Raw genomic sequence first — 15447 nt, forward strand, 5'->3', positions numbered from 1 at the left:
AGGAAAAAAGAGAAAAACATCGTAAGGTGTTATTGGGGTACGTAATACAGCATTATAGCTGCAAAACATCGTTCTTTCATTATAGCAATGAGCACATGAATGATTTTAAGCAGTTTTTAAAAATCTTGCAATATTGTTCAGTCCCACCAGCAGATCCAAAACAATGGGGAAGTTTAAACAGTTAGGAATAATTAGAGTTTGCACATATTTGTTGTTAATTTTCGCCGCTTGCTATGGTTTCTTCTCACAGTTCAAAGACAAGCAGGTTAGGTGCAGCTCCTTTTAAACATAACACAAAGCATCATAATATATGTTAATGACGGAAATGGTTTCCATTAAATAATGCAAAGGAAACAAACAATCACGGCATTTAAGATAAGCACCACTATTTTGCCTTTGATATGAAATAAACCAACTATGACTTTAACCACATTTAATAAAAACAACAGCATCACCTATTCTAGCACAACAGCACACAACGTGTTCTTCCTGTTTATTAAGTCTCACGGATGGGTCTGTTCGAACCAATGGTGAGCTTACTGATGATTGGTCACCTGCGAGAGGCGTGACTACATATTTGCCAATACTGGTGAGTTTTGCAATGTTTCTTGTTTTGATTGGACAAGAGGAGTGGGGGGTATCGTCCAGGAGCTTTTCCAGCAGATGTCATTGGTCGTTGGGCAGTTTTTTTTTTTTTTCCTCTTTCTCTCTTGGGTGTCACAGGGCGAAAGGCCGCTCGCCGCGTCTTAAGTCTGGAGATTTCGCATCTCCCTTGGAGACAACCGGAGCCACTAGCAAATTCCAAAGCGGAGCTGCGATGCCTTACGTTCTTATCAGCACACAGATACGCCTGGTTCGTTGCAACTCCTTCTTGTTAATGTCTCTTTTGGTCGTTTGTGTTTCCGCGATTGTGGGAAAGGAAACATTATTTATCAGGGATTTGGCAGCTGTCATTACTGTCTTGTCAGGACCTTTTTTTGGTTCAGACGTCCAGCTCTTCTTGTGCGCCGAAGGTTTATATTCGTAGTTCAAGTTCTATTTAAGTAGTTCACCTAAAAATGTTATGAACTGGCATTAGCTGCCCTAATTCGCCGCGTTCGTAAGAAAAGTAATGATTTAACTCACGAACATAATAAACAAAACAATTGCGTCACATATTTGAAATGCAGCTGAAATGTTCCAAGTCTAAATATGCTCGGTTGTAATAGAATTTTGCAGTTTTTCACCTTCTCGTTGAGATCTTTACAGGGCTAGATAGATCCCTAGACTTTTAAAAAATGTATACTGTACTTGTTTTACATGCAGGTTTAGTTGATGACAAGCTAAGGTGATGCAGAACGCATTTGCTGGTATACAGTTTACATCTTTTAATTGTTTTACCTTTTTTTATTACAGTGTTGCATATAGCAGGTATAAGACATGGACAGTATCACAATTCCATCTCAGGGCAATTACACATATCCAGTCCTAGACAGACGTATATGAGGATAATTCAGAAGTGTCCATTCAACAAACGTGAAAGAGTTTCCAGTATGGGATCAAGCTGGTGCAGACACTGGGGGCAGTGCGTACACCATGGACTCGCTTGGTTTCTGGGAGCTGTGAGGCAGCAGCGTTAACCACTGTGCAACCCTATTCATCATGAAATAAACGAATTAAAATCTTGATAAAGTAATCCATAACTAAATCATAATATAGATCAAGGGTGGGCAAAGTCAGTCCTGGAGGGCCGCAGTGGCTGCAGGTTTTTGTTCCAACCTAATTGTTTAATTTGAAAACAATTGCTGCCAATAATTTAATTCCATGGCTTGTTAGTGTTTTAACCCTGCTATGTCAGGTCATTCTCATCCTCCAGATTTTTTTTTTTCCTTTCTAAGGATATCATCCAAATGATTTTAAGTCTAAAGCAGATGAGTAATTCTCAGTCCTTTTTTCTCTTCCTTTTCCTTCCAAGTATTTAATTAAACCCAATAGTGCACAGTAAATACTCGCAGGTGTAAATGGAAACAAGCTAAATGGAGAAGTGCTGGTTTCTTTTGTCATTTGCATCTTAATGCTAATAAGGAGCAATTAAAAACCGAGACTACAGCTGTTTAAGACTAAAATAGGCATTAAGGGTTCAAAATCTTAATGAGTGAGACAATGAAAATGAAGCAGGAGTGTTACTCGGGTAATAAGTGCTTCTTATGAAGCAATTGGGTTGGAACAAAAACCTGCAGCCCTCCAGGAACGACTTTGTCCACCCCGATATAGACATAGCACTTTTTTCCTGGGGGAAGTTAGCTTTTTACAGAAGCTCAATAGAATCTGTCTGTCTGTCTGTATTAAGTGCAAAGTTGACTGACTCGCGCACTCCACAACAAAACCCCTTTTTTCTCTATTTAGTTAAAAAGCTGAAATTTGCCAGCTTCCATCAACAGTATGGAAGTAGGAATCCACCAAGAACAGACATTTTGATAAATTAATATTTAGACTTGAAGCCTTCCCCTCACAGTAGAATAAATACCCCAAAATCTAAAAAGATGCTTTGATAGATTTGCAATTTGGTGACATTATAGAAAAAAAGAAGTGTAGGGCTTTCATTTAGATAGACTGGAAAAAATCCTAGTGTCAGTGAGTCCAGTGGTGTCCTACACAATCCAAAGGCCATTGGAAACTGGAAGAAACTCTAACAAGAGATCTGGCAGAGCCAATCAGATCATTAGTTTCTGAGGGTCACTAGCTTGCATGATCACAGGTGCCTCACAGCACAAGAGCTTCAAGCACTGCTTAAAAAAAAAAAACAAGTGTCAATTTGTACTGTGAAGAAGAGACTTTGTGCTGCAGGTCTGACACGCCGAATGGCAGGAAGAAAGCCATTCATTGAAGGACAACACAGGGCCTTGAAATACCAGCTGTGGACGACTGCAGACTGGAAGAAAGTCTTATGGGTCGATGAATCCAAATTTGAAATCTCGTCGCACAGGGTGTTGAGTTGGTGACAGGATGGTCCCTCAGTGTGTGACACCAACTGTCAGTCATAGAGAAGGCAGTGTGACAGTCTGGGGGTCTTTTGCAGAGGTAGAGTTGGGAGCTTGCACAGAGTGACTGGCATTCTGAATCAAAAGGGGTACCACAGTTTGAGAGATATAGCACCAAAAGGTGCAGGCTAGTCTGATGAATCAAAAATTGGAATAACATTTTGTACAATTAATGATTCTTTCGCTAATTTTTTTACTTGCTACTCTATTTGTTCTATGCCTTGATTTCATGAAACATTAAGACATTAAACTGTGTGTATTTCCATAAAAATGGAGGTGTTCTAAAACTTTTGACCAGTAGTGTATTTTTCATCGCAGTTGTTTATATGGTAAATGTCATTAATGTTTTGTGATGAATTGTTTATTAAAAGGTAGAACAACCAAATACAAAGTTTAAACAGAAGAGAGTGAACAAATATATTGTACAGTGAATTTGCCACATTGCTTGGCACTCGCCTGCCATCACACTTAGCAGTATCACTTTCTGTGTATTTCTATAACTGTTTGTTTTCATGTGAACCTCTCCTGACTCTTCCTTAGGAAACTGGTCCCACAACAGTTGGGGATGAATATTCAGATCCAGGACTCATGAGCTATTTGGGAGCCAGAAAAACGACAATGCTAGGAAACAATTTGTAAGTAGAAAGTTGTCATTGTTTAATGTCAGCCAGCTGTTGCAGCTCAAAATCTTCAAAGGAAGATAAAATAATATTTGTTCAGCTGCTTGTTAAACCAGAATAAGGAAAAATAATTTTAAGCTTCCAAATATCATAGTTGGTTTTTCTCACTGTATTACTCTTCTGGTAAAGGAAAATCAACAACGTATTTAACCAGTAATTTACAATTAAATCTTTGGTTAGCTGTGTGACAAAAAGCTTTGTCCTGAAACCTGACTGTGTAGTGGGATGTAGAGTTTATCATTGCATTGTTACACAGAGCTAGACTGGGTTCCTGGGCATCACTCATGTACACCTATATTCACATACGCAAGTGAAGTGTTAACTTCACATGGTTATCATGTGCATACTTAGATCTGTTTATTATCTAAACTTGTTTTAGTGTTGCTGGCGCTAATATATCACACATGGTGGTACTTGGCCAGTTCAGAGTCATGAATTACCTTAATAAGCTAACCTGGGTGTAAATAAGGCATGGTAATCAAAGAAACGTCCTGACAAATAGTGAGTGTCCCACCTAGAGCTGTGAGGAGGCAATGCATACCATACCTTCAGTTTACCACAGTTTTATCAAGGGGAAAAAATAATCTAAGAATTTTAAACATAGCTACCCTGATGTACCAAAGAGTAAATTTGGTTTTCCTTCCTCACAAATTTAATATTCAGGTAATTTGTCTCCGTTAAAGTGACACTGTCTTATTCTACAGAGCACTCAAGAGTGCTTACAGCTCAAATTAGTTGTATTTTAGGTGACATTCAGTTCCATTTTTTTCCAATTTACATTTTATCTATTTAGTTTTTTATTCTTAAACAGAATACCAGTGTTGATCCATATTATGTGTCTCTATTTACCACAAACATGATCAACTTTTTAATATTATAAAAGAAAAGATTTTAATTGGCATGTGGCTTATATTTTATTATGCACTGTTTTACTCTCAAATTGTATTAAAGCCACCAGTAATAAACACAGAAAAGTAGTCTATAGGCTGCTGTCCAAACTGATGCTCCACATACCAAATGTAATGGATTAGAGGGAATTCTTTCATGAGACCTCATATAAAAAGTAACCCAGGTATGAACTGTATCATTCTGTCCTTCAGTTTTTTTTTTGTTTGTTTGCTTAGAGCTAATGTGACCCAAAATCTCGTCCATCTGGTCCTTAAATGCTTACAGAAAGTTCATGTCAGCTCCATGACTTAGTAGTGAATTAAGATTGGAATGAATAGCTGCTTCCTGGTCCTTTCTTGAATGTGCTTGAAGATGATGAATTATGCCACTGTTTTAGAAGTAAAAATATCGTAAAACTTCAGAGTAAACAAATTAGTGCCTAGGCTACAGTGTTAACTGATTTGGAACATATGTTGCACAAAAAATCAGGATATAGGAGTGAACATTAAGACTATAAATTATTGAAGTTGCAGTTTGCTCAGTCTGACCCACTCCAAGTATATTGTGGTCACAGTGCATACTGCATACAAATATTATGACACTAACAACTGACACAGGAAACCTGAAATATTCCAGCTAGAAGGCAACATGAATAAAGGCTTTGTTGTAGCATAGCACTGCTTAAAATACATTAGTCAGCTTCCATATCTGCCCCTACACTCCAAAAGAAAATAAAGAAACAAATGTTGTTTGTTCTAAGACTGTACATTTAATATGTTGGTACTTCATTTTCAGCAGGTGATAGATGGGTAATATATTACTGTACCAAAATGTGAAAAAAGCAGCTTTGAGCCACTTCAGGATTTCTTGATTCTCTGCATGTTTATGACATTGAATCTTATTGGAACATCATCCAAATTCCGTTAATAGATAATAGCCCTCAGAGCGAACAAATAACAGTTTATTTTGTACCCATTTTTTCAGACATAGTCATTCAACTTTCTGATTGCCTTTGAAAAAGTAATTTTCCCTCCAGCTCCATTTAGTTTTATTAAAAGGGTATTTCTTGCCAAATATACGCGTACTGACTTTGGCCAGCTCAACTAGTTACTTATCCAACAACCTGAATCATATCACGGTGAAGCTCTTACTGCACAGATTCTGGTGGCATGCCATGTGGAATCAGAAGATTTTGTTTTGAAGACCTTTACCGAAAGTCGCTTATGCCTCTAGCACTCTGAAAATACTCCTAAAATGGAAGGGCTTTTCAACAAACATAAATCTCATGAAAGTGGACGTTCTGCCAGAATTGCTCAGGAATGAAACATAAAATTATTCAAAGAATGGACAATATCCAGAAATCTGGAGGCCTCTCTTACTTTGGCTGAAATCAGTGTTTATAACTAAACTATCACAAAAAACAATGTGTTGATGGCATTTATGGCAGCATAAGAAAGTGGATAAGATTACTCAGTAAGAGACATCAATGTGTGTCTCTTTTTTGATGCGTTGCATTATAACATTTTTTTGAACTTTTGGTTCTATTGGATCCTGTTTGATCTACTTCAATACATACTGTGCATTTCACACCAATAATGTCATTCAAATTAGTATGTATAGTGGAGTGTTTCAGTGTGGGAATGCCCTCCTTCTTTAGGATACGTATTTCTAAAATTGACTTCAGTTTAAACAGTTTCAAAAAGGTGAAGAATTCTGTCTCAGCAGCGAGAGAGAGACTGATCTACAGTTACAACAACTGCTGGGATATTGTGATGGATGGCAGGCATGGGCTGGCATTGTGACCGGGTTAGTACATGATTCATCACCTGGCTGGGACGCCGCCATATTGAATGGCCAAGAAAAAAAGCACGTTATTTCCTGCCTTTGCCTGGAAGTTGGCAGGAGGTGGCAACCTCTGATTGAATATGCTGGTGTCCCGGCAGGGATGCATCAAAGTTTCTCACCTAGCCAGGAGGCCAGTGTAATTGAGGGATGGGGGAGATACGATGTATTCAGATCAGTGGCTCCCCCACTGATGAGGGGATTTTAAATTTGTAACACTGGTAATGTTTAGAATAGATGTTTACAATGGATTAACGTAAAAGTGTAAGAATTTACCGGTCCCCCATTACTAATGGTAAAGTAACTCCTGGCGCTAGAAAATAAGTGGCTGGCTTGCCATTCAAAGGACAGACTTGCCTTTAGTGTCTATTTGCCAATACTTAAATACAGGGTGGGCCGAAATGAAGTACCACATTTCTCAAGGTCATTGAGTGAGGTAGAGGCAGCTGAGTGGGTGGGGGTCCTTTGATAGGCGATCCCTTGTAGTTTTCAGTTGGCAACATGCCTTGGTCCAGTGCACACCCTGCTTTCGCTGTCCAAGAGGTTTTGAAAAACAATGAATCCATCATCACTATGCAAGGCCTTCCAAATGCACTTCAGCATTCCTCCTAATGGTGATGTCCCAAATCGGAATACAGTTCTTCAGGTAGTGTCTAAATTTATACAGACGGTGCAACATTGAACAGAAAATCTACAAGCTGTACAAATCTCCTCGGACTGTACGAACACCTGAAAACATCCAAGTTGTAAGGGCATTCATTTTGCAGTCTCCTACATGTGCTTCTGCTTTAGGAATTTCCAACACGTCTTTGAGGAGGATTGTGCTTGAGGAAGTTTAATTTCCATCCATACAAAATGATGGTAGTGCAGGAACTCGCTGAGAGAGACTGGCAGAGCTGTAGAGAGTTGTGCGCCAACATTCTGCAAACCATTCATAAAGATGCCATCGTCATGTGCAGCGATGAAGCACATTTCCATTTGAATGCTGGCATAAATAAGCAAAACTTTTGTTCTTGGGCTGAAACCAAACCTTGTGGACTTCATCAGAGACCCCAGTACAGTTAGTGTGTTACAGTTTAGTGCGCCATTGCAGAATTTACCATTGTAGGCCCTTACTTTTTGGAGGAGTGGGGAGCAACGGAAACCGTCACTTCAGACTTTTACTTACTGAAACGCTAGAGAAGTGGAAGAAATGGATGTGGTGGATGCCTAGTGTCAACAGGGTGGAGCAACAGCTCATACGGTGCGGAGAGCCATGCAAGTTTTGAGGGGAAGCTGATCTCCCTGCACGGCGATATCGGGTGGCCTTCACGTTCGCCTGATCTCGCTCCGTGCAATTTCTTCTCAAGTTGAAGGTCTACACACACCAATCTCAAAACCTTGAATCCTTCAAAGACGCTATTTGCCACAAAATTGCTGCTATTCCACTTGAAATGGCCGAATGAGTCATAAAAGCAGAGAGATGTTGTGTAGTTCTGTTTTATGTGCTCTGGTAAAAAGATGATGTCAGGAGCCAGAGGACATTGTGATACATGTATATAACCTAAGACTAAAGGTTGGGATGATAAAGCAATGAAGGTCAAATTTACTAGACTACAAGAATACAGAAACAGGGGAATCGAATATGCAAATCCAAAATAAAATGTAATAGATTCCCACCAACAAGGTTGCCACATGTGCAGTTTTCATGCCAAATTCTGCAATTTTTCAAAGCACTGTATGTTCAAAATAATTGATTTGGCTGTGTATAGGTTTTTGGGCTGCATTTAAAGTTAATGTGTGGCTGCCCAAACAGCAAAACTGCACCCTTCCCACCACTTACCTTGTTGATATTTGCAAAACTTTGAAGTGGAAAGGTGTTGACAGCCCAAACACTTCCCTTGGTCTTCAGCAGTGCCATTAGGTGGGTTTTCAGCTGTCACTGGACTGGAAATATTTTCAGGATCTGGCAACCCTGCCCACAAGGAGAAACAAAATAAGGCAGGAACACATGGGTTTCTGAGAAAACAAAATATTATTACAAAACATAAAAAGAAAAAAAACTGTCCTTTACACATCCACTATTCTGATCAGGTGACATTCTAATATACTAGTAGCAGGCAGTGTGGCATCATGGTTAATGCTTTAGACTTCAAATCCTGAGGCTGAGGGTTCAAATCTTGCTATTGACCCTGTGTGACCACAAGCAAGTCACCGCACCTGCTTGTACTCAAACTAGAAAAAACTAAAGAGATGTGACCTGCGGTGTCTCAAATGCTGTACATCACCTTGGATGAAAGGTTCCAGCCAAGCAATCACAATAGTACCTGAAGGACGGAGTGCATGGTTAGCAGCTGCCAGGGTCTAGACTGTGAACTCTGCATTTACTTGTAATTTACATATATACATATACTTTACATTTAATTTGCCTTCAAGAGATGCACATCGATATTTCTCAAGGCTGTGTGTGTTGTAAAAAGTGGGGCACTAGTCCAATGCAGTTGAAAAACTGTCCGAGACCGTAAACCGTAGTTTATTTTAAATTTCAGATGAAAGTGTGAAATGAGAGGACTCTGCTTTTTAGGCACACAGAGGCTAAGTGTCATACTGCACATATAAAAGTATCGGAAGGTATCTGTGTGGAGGGAGTTTGGGACATCTCTGAAGAAGGCCTCTCTAAACAGATTAGATAATAATACTGGTCATTAACACGTTTGGCCAGCTGACAATTCTGTTATATTTTTCTTCTAACAGACTCATTTTTGCACATGTGCTACACATGTGCTTTTGGGCAACATAGTATGGGCTATATTGGTACCATGCCCAGTGCTGACTAGTTCAAAAAACGTAATAGATTGTTATTTTAAAAGTTCGGTTAAAACAAAACCCGAGGACTGGGTTTGAGAGGTACTGTTGTAGGATTATATTCTTTTTTTACCTTAACACCTGTTTTACTGAACAGGCTGGTCTTTGGTTATTAATTAAAAGCGAGTCAAGAATAAAGATAACTTAGCACTGTGACTCTCCGATGACTGAGGTTGGTATCACTGGTGGGTGGTGGTCTGATACCACTTGGACCCCTAACTTTGATTGTCAGAGTAGATTCAGAAACTAATGGACAGATATGATGCTGCGTTTTAACAAATATTTTAAGCATTAAAAAGTCTTTGTACCTTGCAGATTGTTTGTCAAATTTTGCTCATTTATAAGTAGGTCTTGCTGTAAATTAATATTTTTTTGTTATGACTTTCTGCATTTACTAGTTCTCTGTATTTATTGATTGTTCTTTTCTTTTTTAGCTCGGAGTACAATGTGGACGAACCTCCTCGAATTATTCTGGATAAACTTGAGAAGATTGGTTTTAGAGTTGTGAACATGACAGGAGTGGGTCAGACTCTGGTTTGGTGTCTCCATAAAGAAGACTTCATGCCTGCGTAGTGGTTAGTGATGCGAGACTGGCATTAGTGACATGCAGTAGGTTGAAGATATCATGCGAACAATTAAGACTATACAATAAGAAGTACACATGTACAGTATATTGTGATGTGTTAGAGTAGACTCGATCATTCATTTCTACACCTTTAAACACTCTGTCATGGTCAAAGTAATTGGGGAGAGTGCTGAATGGGTACAAAGAAGGTGAAATCAGTCAGTCTAGTATACCATTTTCAGAACATTTTACAGCAGTTAAAGAAAGCAGGAGACATGATTTTGAGTAGACAGACAGCATTAAAAGACATAATTTAATTAGAGTAACTGAATACAAGATACCAACAGCACAAGTTCAGCATTTCTTGCCAAGAATAGTCAATGGTTTAACACTTGTGTTGAAATTTGGGACATTCCATACAGTTCAGCTCAAGACTGCAAATCTTCATTGTGCCAGATGTTGACTGTGTCTGAAGCCCAGAATATTGTGTTTTGTTTTTGTTTTTAATCCTAGTCTGTTGGTGTTGATTGTACTGTGCTGTCAGTTCTTACTATCAATAAACTGTTTGTGTGTTCATTGTTTTTATTGAGGGTATTTCCTGGCTTTCCCCTTGAGTTTGAGTCATTATGTGTTGATTCATATTATGCTGTCTAATTTACTGAATTCTTGAGAAGTTGTCGTAATGGTGCTTGTTGTGAAAGGCACTCTGTAAAATAAAGATTTATTTCTAACAGTAATAATGTAAAACTTGAATATGATTTATATCACCATTTTTAAGGCTGAATTAGGAACAAAATATATTTGAAATAAGTTGTGAATGTTAATATTTATGCTGTGCGTAAAGCAAAGGGAAATGAGTTATTGGGATTAATTGACACCTCTCCAATAATGTTTCATTATAAACATCAAAAACAAGTTTTAGTGTATAGTTCTAGCACTGTAAATAATCTAACTTTTTTCACCATTGGTAAATGACCCAGAATATTTTTTATGTTACTTAACCCATAGAGTTTGTAGTGATAGCAGAACAAATATTTTATTCCTACATTTTCATGCAGAAATGTGATAACACAGTTTCTGATATAATAGAGGTCTGTGGTGACCAATGGTGGCCAACAGCAATCAATATCAAAAATGACCAGCCTGCTACTCCACATCAAATCATCCAGTTATATGTCCACAACCTCCACCACACCAACTCTTTGGCTAACATTCCACTTCATGTGACATTGAGTGCACAGAGAGACGAGTACATCTACATTTTTAACAGCTAAGAAAAGCGAATGAAAACTCTACCAAGAAGAGAATTTGCCTCAAACTTGTGGTTCTCTGAGATGCTTCATCAAGCAGGAGGTCAGTTCACCTGTGCGATTTCACAAGGTACTCCTGTTGTGGATATGAATATAAAAGTAACTGAAGGAGGCACATCTTTAGTTCAAATGCTCGCTCACGTCTGAGTGCGTTCCATTTTCATTTGTGAGAGGGTCTTCCTGGGGTAGTCTATTAACAATAATTTAGTAAACTGTGTACATGTTTGAAATGTTGAGAGTATGCGACTGGATGACTTGCCGCATGGATTGTGTGTCACCAGTTATGTTAGACATCTTAATGGGCGTTTTGATCATTTGTTTGCTGTTGGTCCCCAAAGACACCATTCTGTCAGAAGCTCTGTTAGCTCTGTTTTATACGGAAATTAGATTTTTTTTTTTCTCTCAGCCAACACTAGAAACTACATTGGGTAAGGAACCTGTAAAAAAAAAAAAAATCATTTTCGGTGGAATGTTTCTTTAAAATAGACAGACAAGACAAAGAGTGTTCTGAATTATTTACTGGGTGAACCCAACAGCTCAAACATTTATAGAAAACTCCTAACCTGTTTTTGTTCTAGCATTTGTATTGTAAAGCGATTACAGGAGTGGACAGTTTAGCGGGAATAGAGATTCCTGTTGAGAAAGTGTAGGATTCATCTGACAAAACCATCACAGTACCTTATTTATTCACTACAGAAGAAACAGAGAGATGGAAAGGTTGCTTGGAGAAAGTGCAGTGTGGTAAGTAAGCCCAGTGAGCAATTGTAGTCTTGTGCAATTCCCACTAATGTAATTTTCATTTGTATTTTACATGTGTTTACTACAACTATACTGGTTTTGCACATAATACAGTTATGTCATTATATTGCATCCTAACTTGAAAGGCTTGGAGTAAAAATGTAGAGTATAAAACAAAATTCTATGTGCAGCTCTTTGCTGCGCCTTACCTCTAGCAACATATCCAGCTGTAATCTCCATTGTGTATCCCCTTCATCCATCTATTTTCTAACCAGGGAATACATTAATTGATTTATAATGTCTTCTGAGGTTACGTCCATACTATTGCGTTTTAAATTTAAAAAAAAATTGTATTTTAAAACAAGCGCTATCTGTGTCAACACTGGCATTTTCAAGACATTTACAAAAGTCTCCTCCATTCATAACTAAAATGACTGAAGACGCATATGAATATAGCTGTACACTTACACTGGAAATGTATGCTTCAGTGGAAAAACCCCTGAAGGGATGGAAACGTCACTGGTCTTGAAATTTGTTGCAAAACTGTAGTGACTGATAAATTATTTGTCATTTGTGCGTGCCAGCAGCATTCATATTGTACAAAGTGCAAATCAGATGCATACAGGTGAGCAACACAACAAGCGCCTTGGAAAACAACTTATCAATGTCCAAAATGTTGAAATATGGTTTTCTTCCATGAGGGGTGAACAGTCAGGAAATAAGACATTGTAATGTTCAGGGTCCAATCAGGGAAGGGCTATGTAATAAGCAGAAAGCAATCAGAGCACGAATAGAGTCTGCAATTTTTAAAACTCTCACCCATCAACACTGCAACGCCAAGCTGCCATTTTCAGTATACGGCTCTGCAGAGAATTCTTAAAGGTTCCCTTTTGGTGGAGTTTAAAAACACAGTGGGCAAAAGACAAAGACAAAAAATGAAAATTAAACATGATAATGTAGTTGTGTGGATGTAGCCTTATCCAAGCTATCATCGTTCAGTTCAAAGTTTTATTGTCACGTGCACAGTAAGGAAACATGTTTCCCTGTACAATGAAATTTTTTCTTTGCTGTGCACATCAAATGCCAATGGTTAACAAACCAACGTATAAATATAAACACAAATAATAAGTAGCAAATAAATAATAAGTAACAAAGGCAGTATAAAGTATAAAAACAGAAGTATAAAGTGTAATTGTGCAGGTAAGTGTGTGATGAACAAGTCAAACACAAACAACAACAACATTTATTTATATAGCACATTTTCATACAAACAGTAGCTCAAAGTGCTTTACATATTAAAGAATAGAAAAATGAAAGACATAATTATAAAAAATAAATCAACATTAACATCGAATAAGAGTAAGGTTCAATGGCCAGGGGGGACAGAAAAAACAAAAAACTCCAGACGGCTGGAGAAAAAATAAAATCTGTAGGGATTCCAGACCATGATACCGCCCAGTCCCCTCTGGGCATTCTACCTAACATAAATGAAACAGTTCTCTTTGGATTTAGGGTTCTCACGGAAGGGCTTGATGATGATGACGGTCACGTAGACTTCTTCCTTTTAATCCGTCCATCATTGTTGGAGCATCATGAAGCTTTGAGTAGGTGGAGGTGGCGCAGGCCACCACCACAAAGAAACTGGAAAAAGAAACAGAAAAGAGAGTAGGGGTCAGTACCGATTTTAGAGCCACCATGAATAGTTGTTATGATGAATTGAACATACAGAGTATCAGGATTAAGTTAAATTACGATTAAAATGAAGTTATAAAAAGGCCATGTTAAAGTAATGTGTTTTCAGCAGTGTTTTAAAGTGCTCTACTGTATCAGCCTGGCGAATTCCTATTGGCAGGCTATTCCAGATTTTAGGTGCATAGCAGCAGAAGGCCGCCTCACCACTTCTTTTAAGTTTTGTTCTTGGAATTCTAAGGAGATACTCATTTGAGGATCTGAGGTTACGATTTGGAATATAAGGTGTCAGACATTCCGATATATAAGATGGAGCAAGATTATTTAAGGCTTTATAAACCATAAGCAGAATTTTAAAGTCAATTCTGAATGACACAGGTAACCAGTGTAGTGACATTAAAACTGGAGAAATGTGTTCGGATTTTCTTTTCCTAGTTAGGATTCTAGCAGCTGCATTCTGCACTAGTTGCAAACGATTTATATATTTTTTGGGTAGTCCTGAGAGGAGTGCGTTACAGTAATCTAGTCGACTGAAAACAAATGCGTGAACTAATTTCTCAGCATCTTTCAGTGATAAAAGAGGTCTAACTTTACTTATGTTTCTTAAGTGAAAAAATGCTGTCCTAATGATCTGATTAATATGTGATTTAAAATTCAGATTACAGTCAACAATCACCCCTAAGCTTTTTACCTCCGTCTTGACTTTTAATCCTAATGTATCCAGTTTATTTCTAATAGCCTCATTGGAAAAAAAAAAAAATTCTTTTTCCGGTTTCTTTGTGGTGGCGGCCTGCGCCACCACCACCTACTCAAAGCATCATGATGCTCCAACAATGATGGACTGAAAGCCAGAAGTCTACGTGACCATCATCATCAGGTCCTTCCATGAAAATATGATGATTTATGTTAGGTAGAATGCCCAGAGGGGACTGGGCGGTCTCTTGGTCTGGAACCCCTACAGATTTTATTTTTTCTCCAGCTTTTGGAGTTTTTTTTTTTTCTGTCCACCCTGGCCATCGGACCTTACTCTTATTCTATGTTAATTAATGTTGACTTATGTTTATTTTTTATTGTGTCTTCTATTTTTCTATTCATTTTGTAAAGCACTTTGAGCTACATTTTTTTGTATGAATATGTGCTATATAAATAAATGTTGATTGATTGATTGATTGATTGTATCCATTATTGCTGATCACTAAAATTTCAGTTTTCTCTTTATTTAACTTGAGAAAATTACTATTCATCCATTCTAAAATACTAGTCAGACATTGTGTTAGTGAATCAATAGAATCGGGGTCATCAGGTGCTATTGATAAGTACAGCTGTGTGTCATCAGCATAGCTGTGGTAGCTCACGTTGTGCCCTGAGATAATCTGACCTAATGGAAGCATGTAGATTGAGAATAACAGCGGACCCAGGATAGAGCCTTGTGGAACACCATATAGAATATCATGTGTCTTCGAGTTGTAATTCCCACAACCAACAAAATATTTTCTCCCTGTCAGGTAGGATTCAAACCAATTTAAGACACTGCCAGAGAGGCCCACCCATTGACTAAGGCGATTTCTAAGAATATTGTGATCAATGGTGTCAAATGCGGCACTCAGATCTAAGAGGATGAGAACAGATAAATGGCCTCTGTCTGCATTCACCCAAGTCATTTACTACTTTAACGAGTGCAGTTTCTGTGCTGTGATTTGTTCTAAAACCTGACTGAAATTTATCAAGAATAGCAGGTTTATTTAGGTGGTCATTTAACTGCATAATGACTGCCTTCTCTAGAACTTTACTTAAGAAGGGCAAGTTAGAGATGGGTCTAAAATTTTCAAGAGCCGAGGGGTCAAGATTATGTTTATTAAGTAGGGGTTTAA

General features: G+C 38.1%; 1 protein-coding gene across 1 annotated transcript; it reads left to right on the forward strand.

Moving 5' to 3' along the window:
- Nucleotides 1-685: 685 nt before the first annotated feature.
- On the forward strand, nt 686-10420 carry gchfr (GTP cyclohydrolase I feedback regulator). The gene is made up of 3 exons (XM_039741771.1): nt 686-853; nt 3561-3655; nt 9709-10420. The coding sequence occupies exons 1-3, from the start codon at nt 818-820 to the stop codon at nt 9845-9847; spliced, it is 270 nt and encodes an 89-aa protein (XP_039597705.1). The 5' UTR covers nt 686-817; the 3' UTR covers nt 9848-10420.
- The last annotated feature ends 5027 nt before the right edge of the window (nt 10421-15447 follow it).

This window comes from Polypterus senegalus, chromosome 18 (genome assembly GCF_016835505.1).
Source record: "Polypterus senegalus isolate Bchr_013 chromosome 18, ASM1683550v1, whole genome shotgun sequence".
NCBI classification, from domain to species: domain Eukaryota; kingdom Metazoa; phylum Chordata; class Cladistia; order Polypteriformes; family Polypteridae; genus Polypterus; species Polypterus senegalus.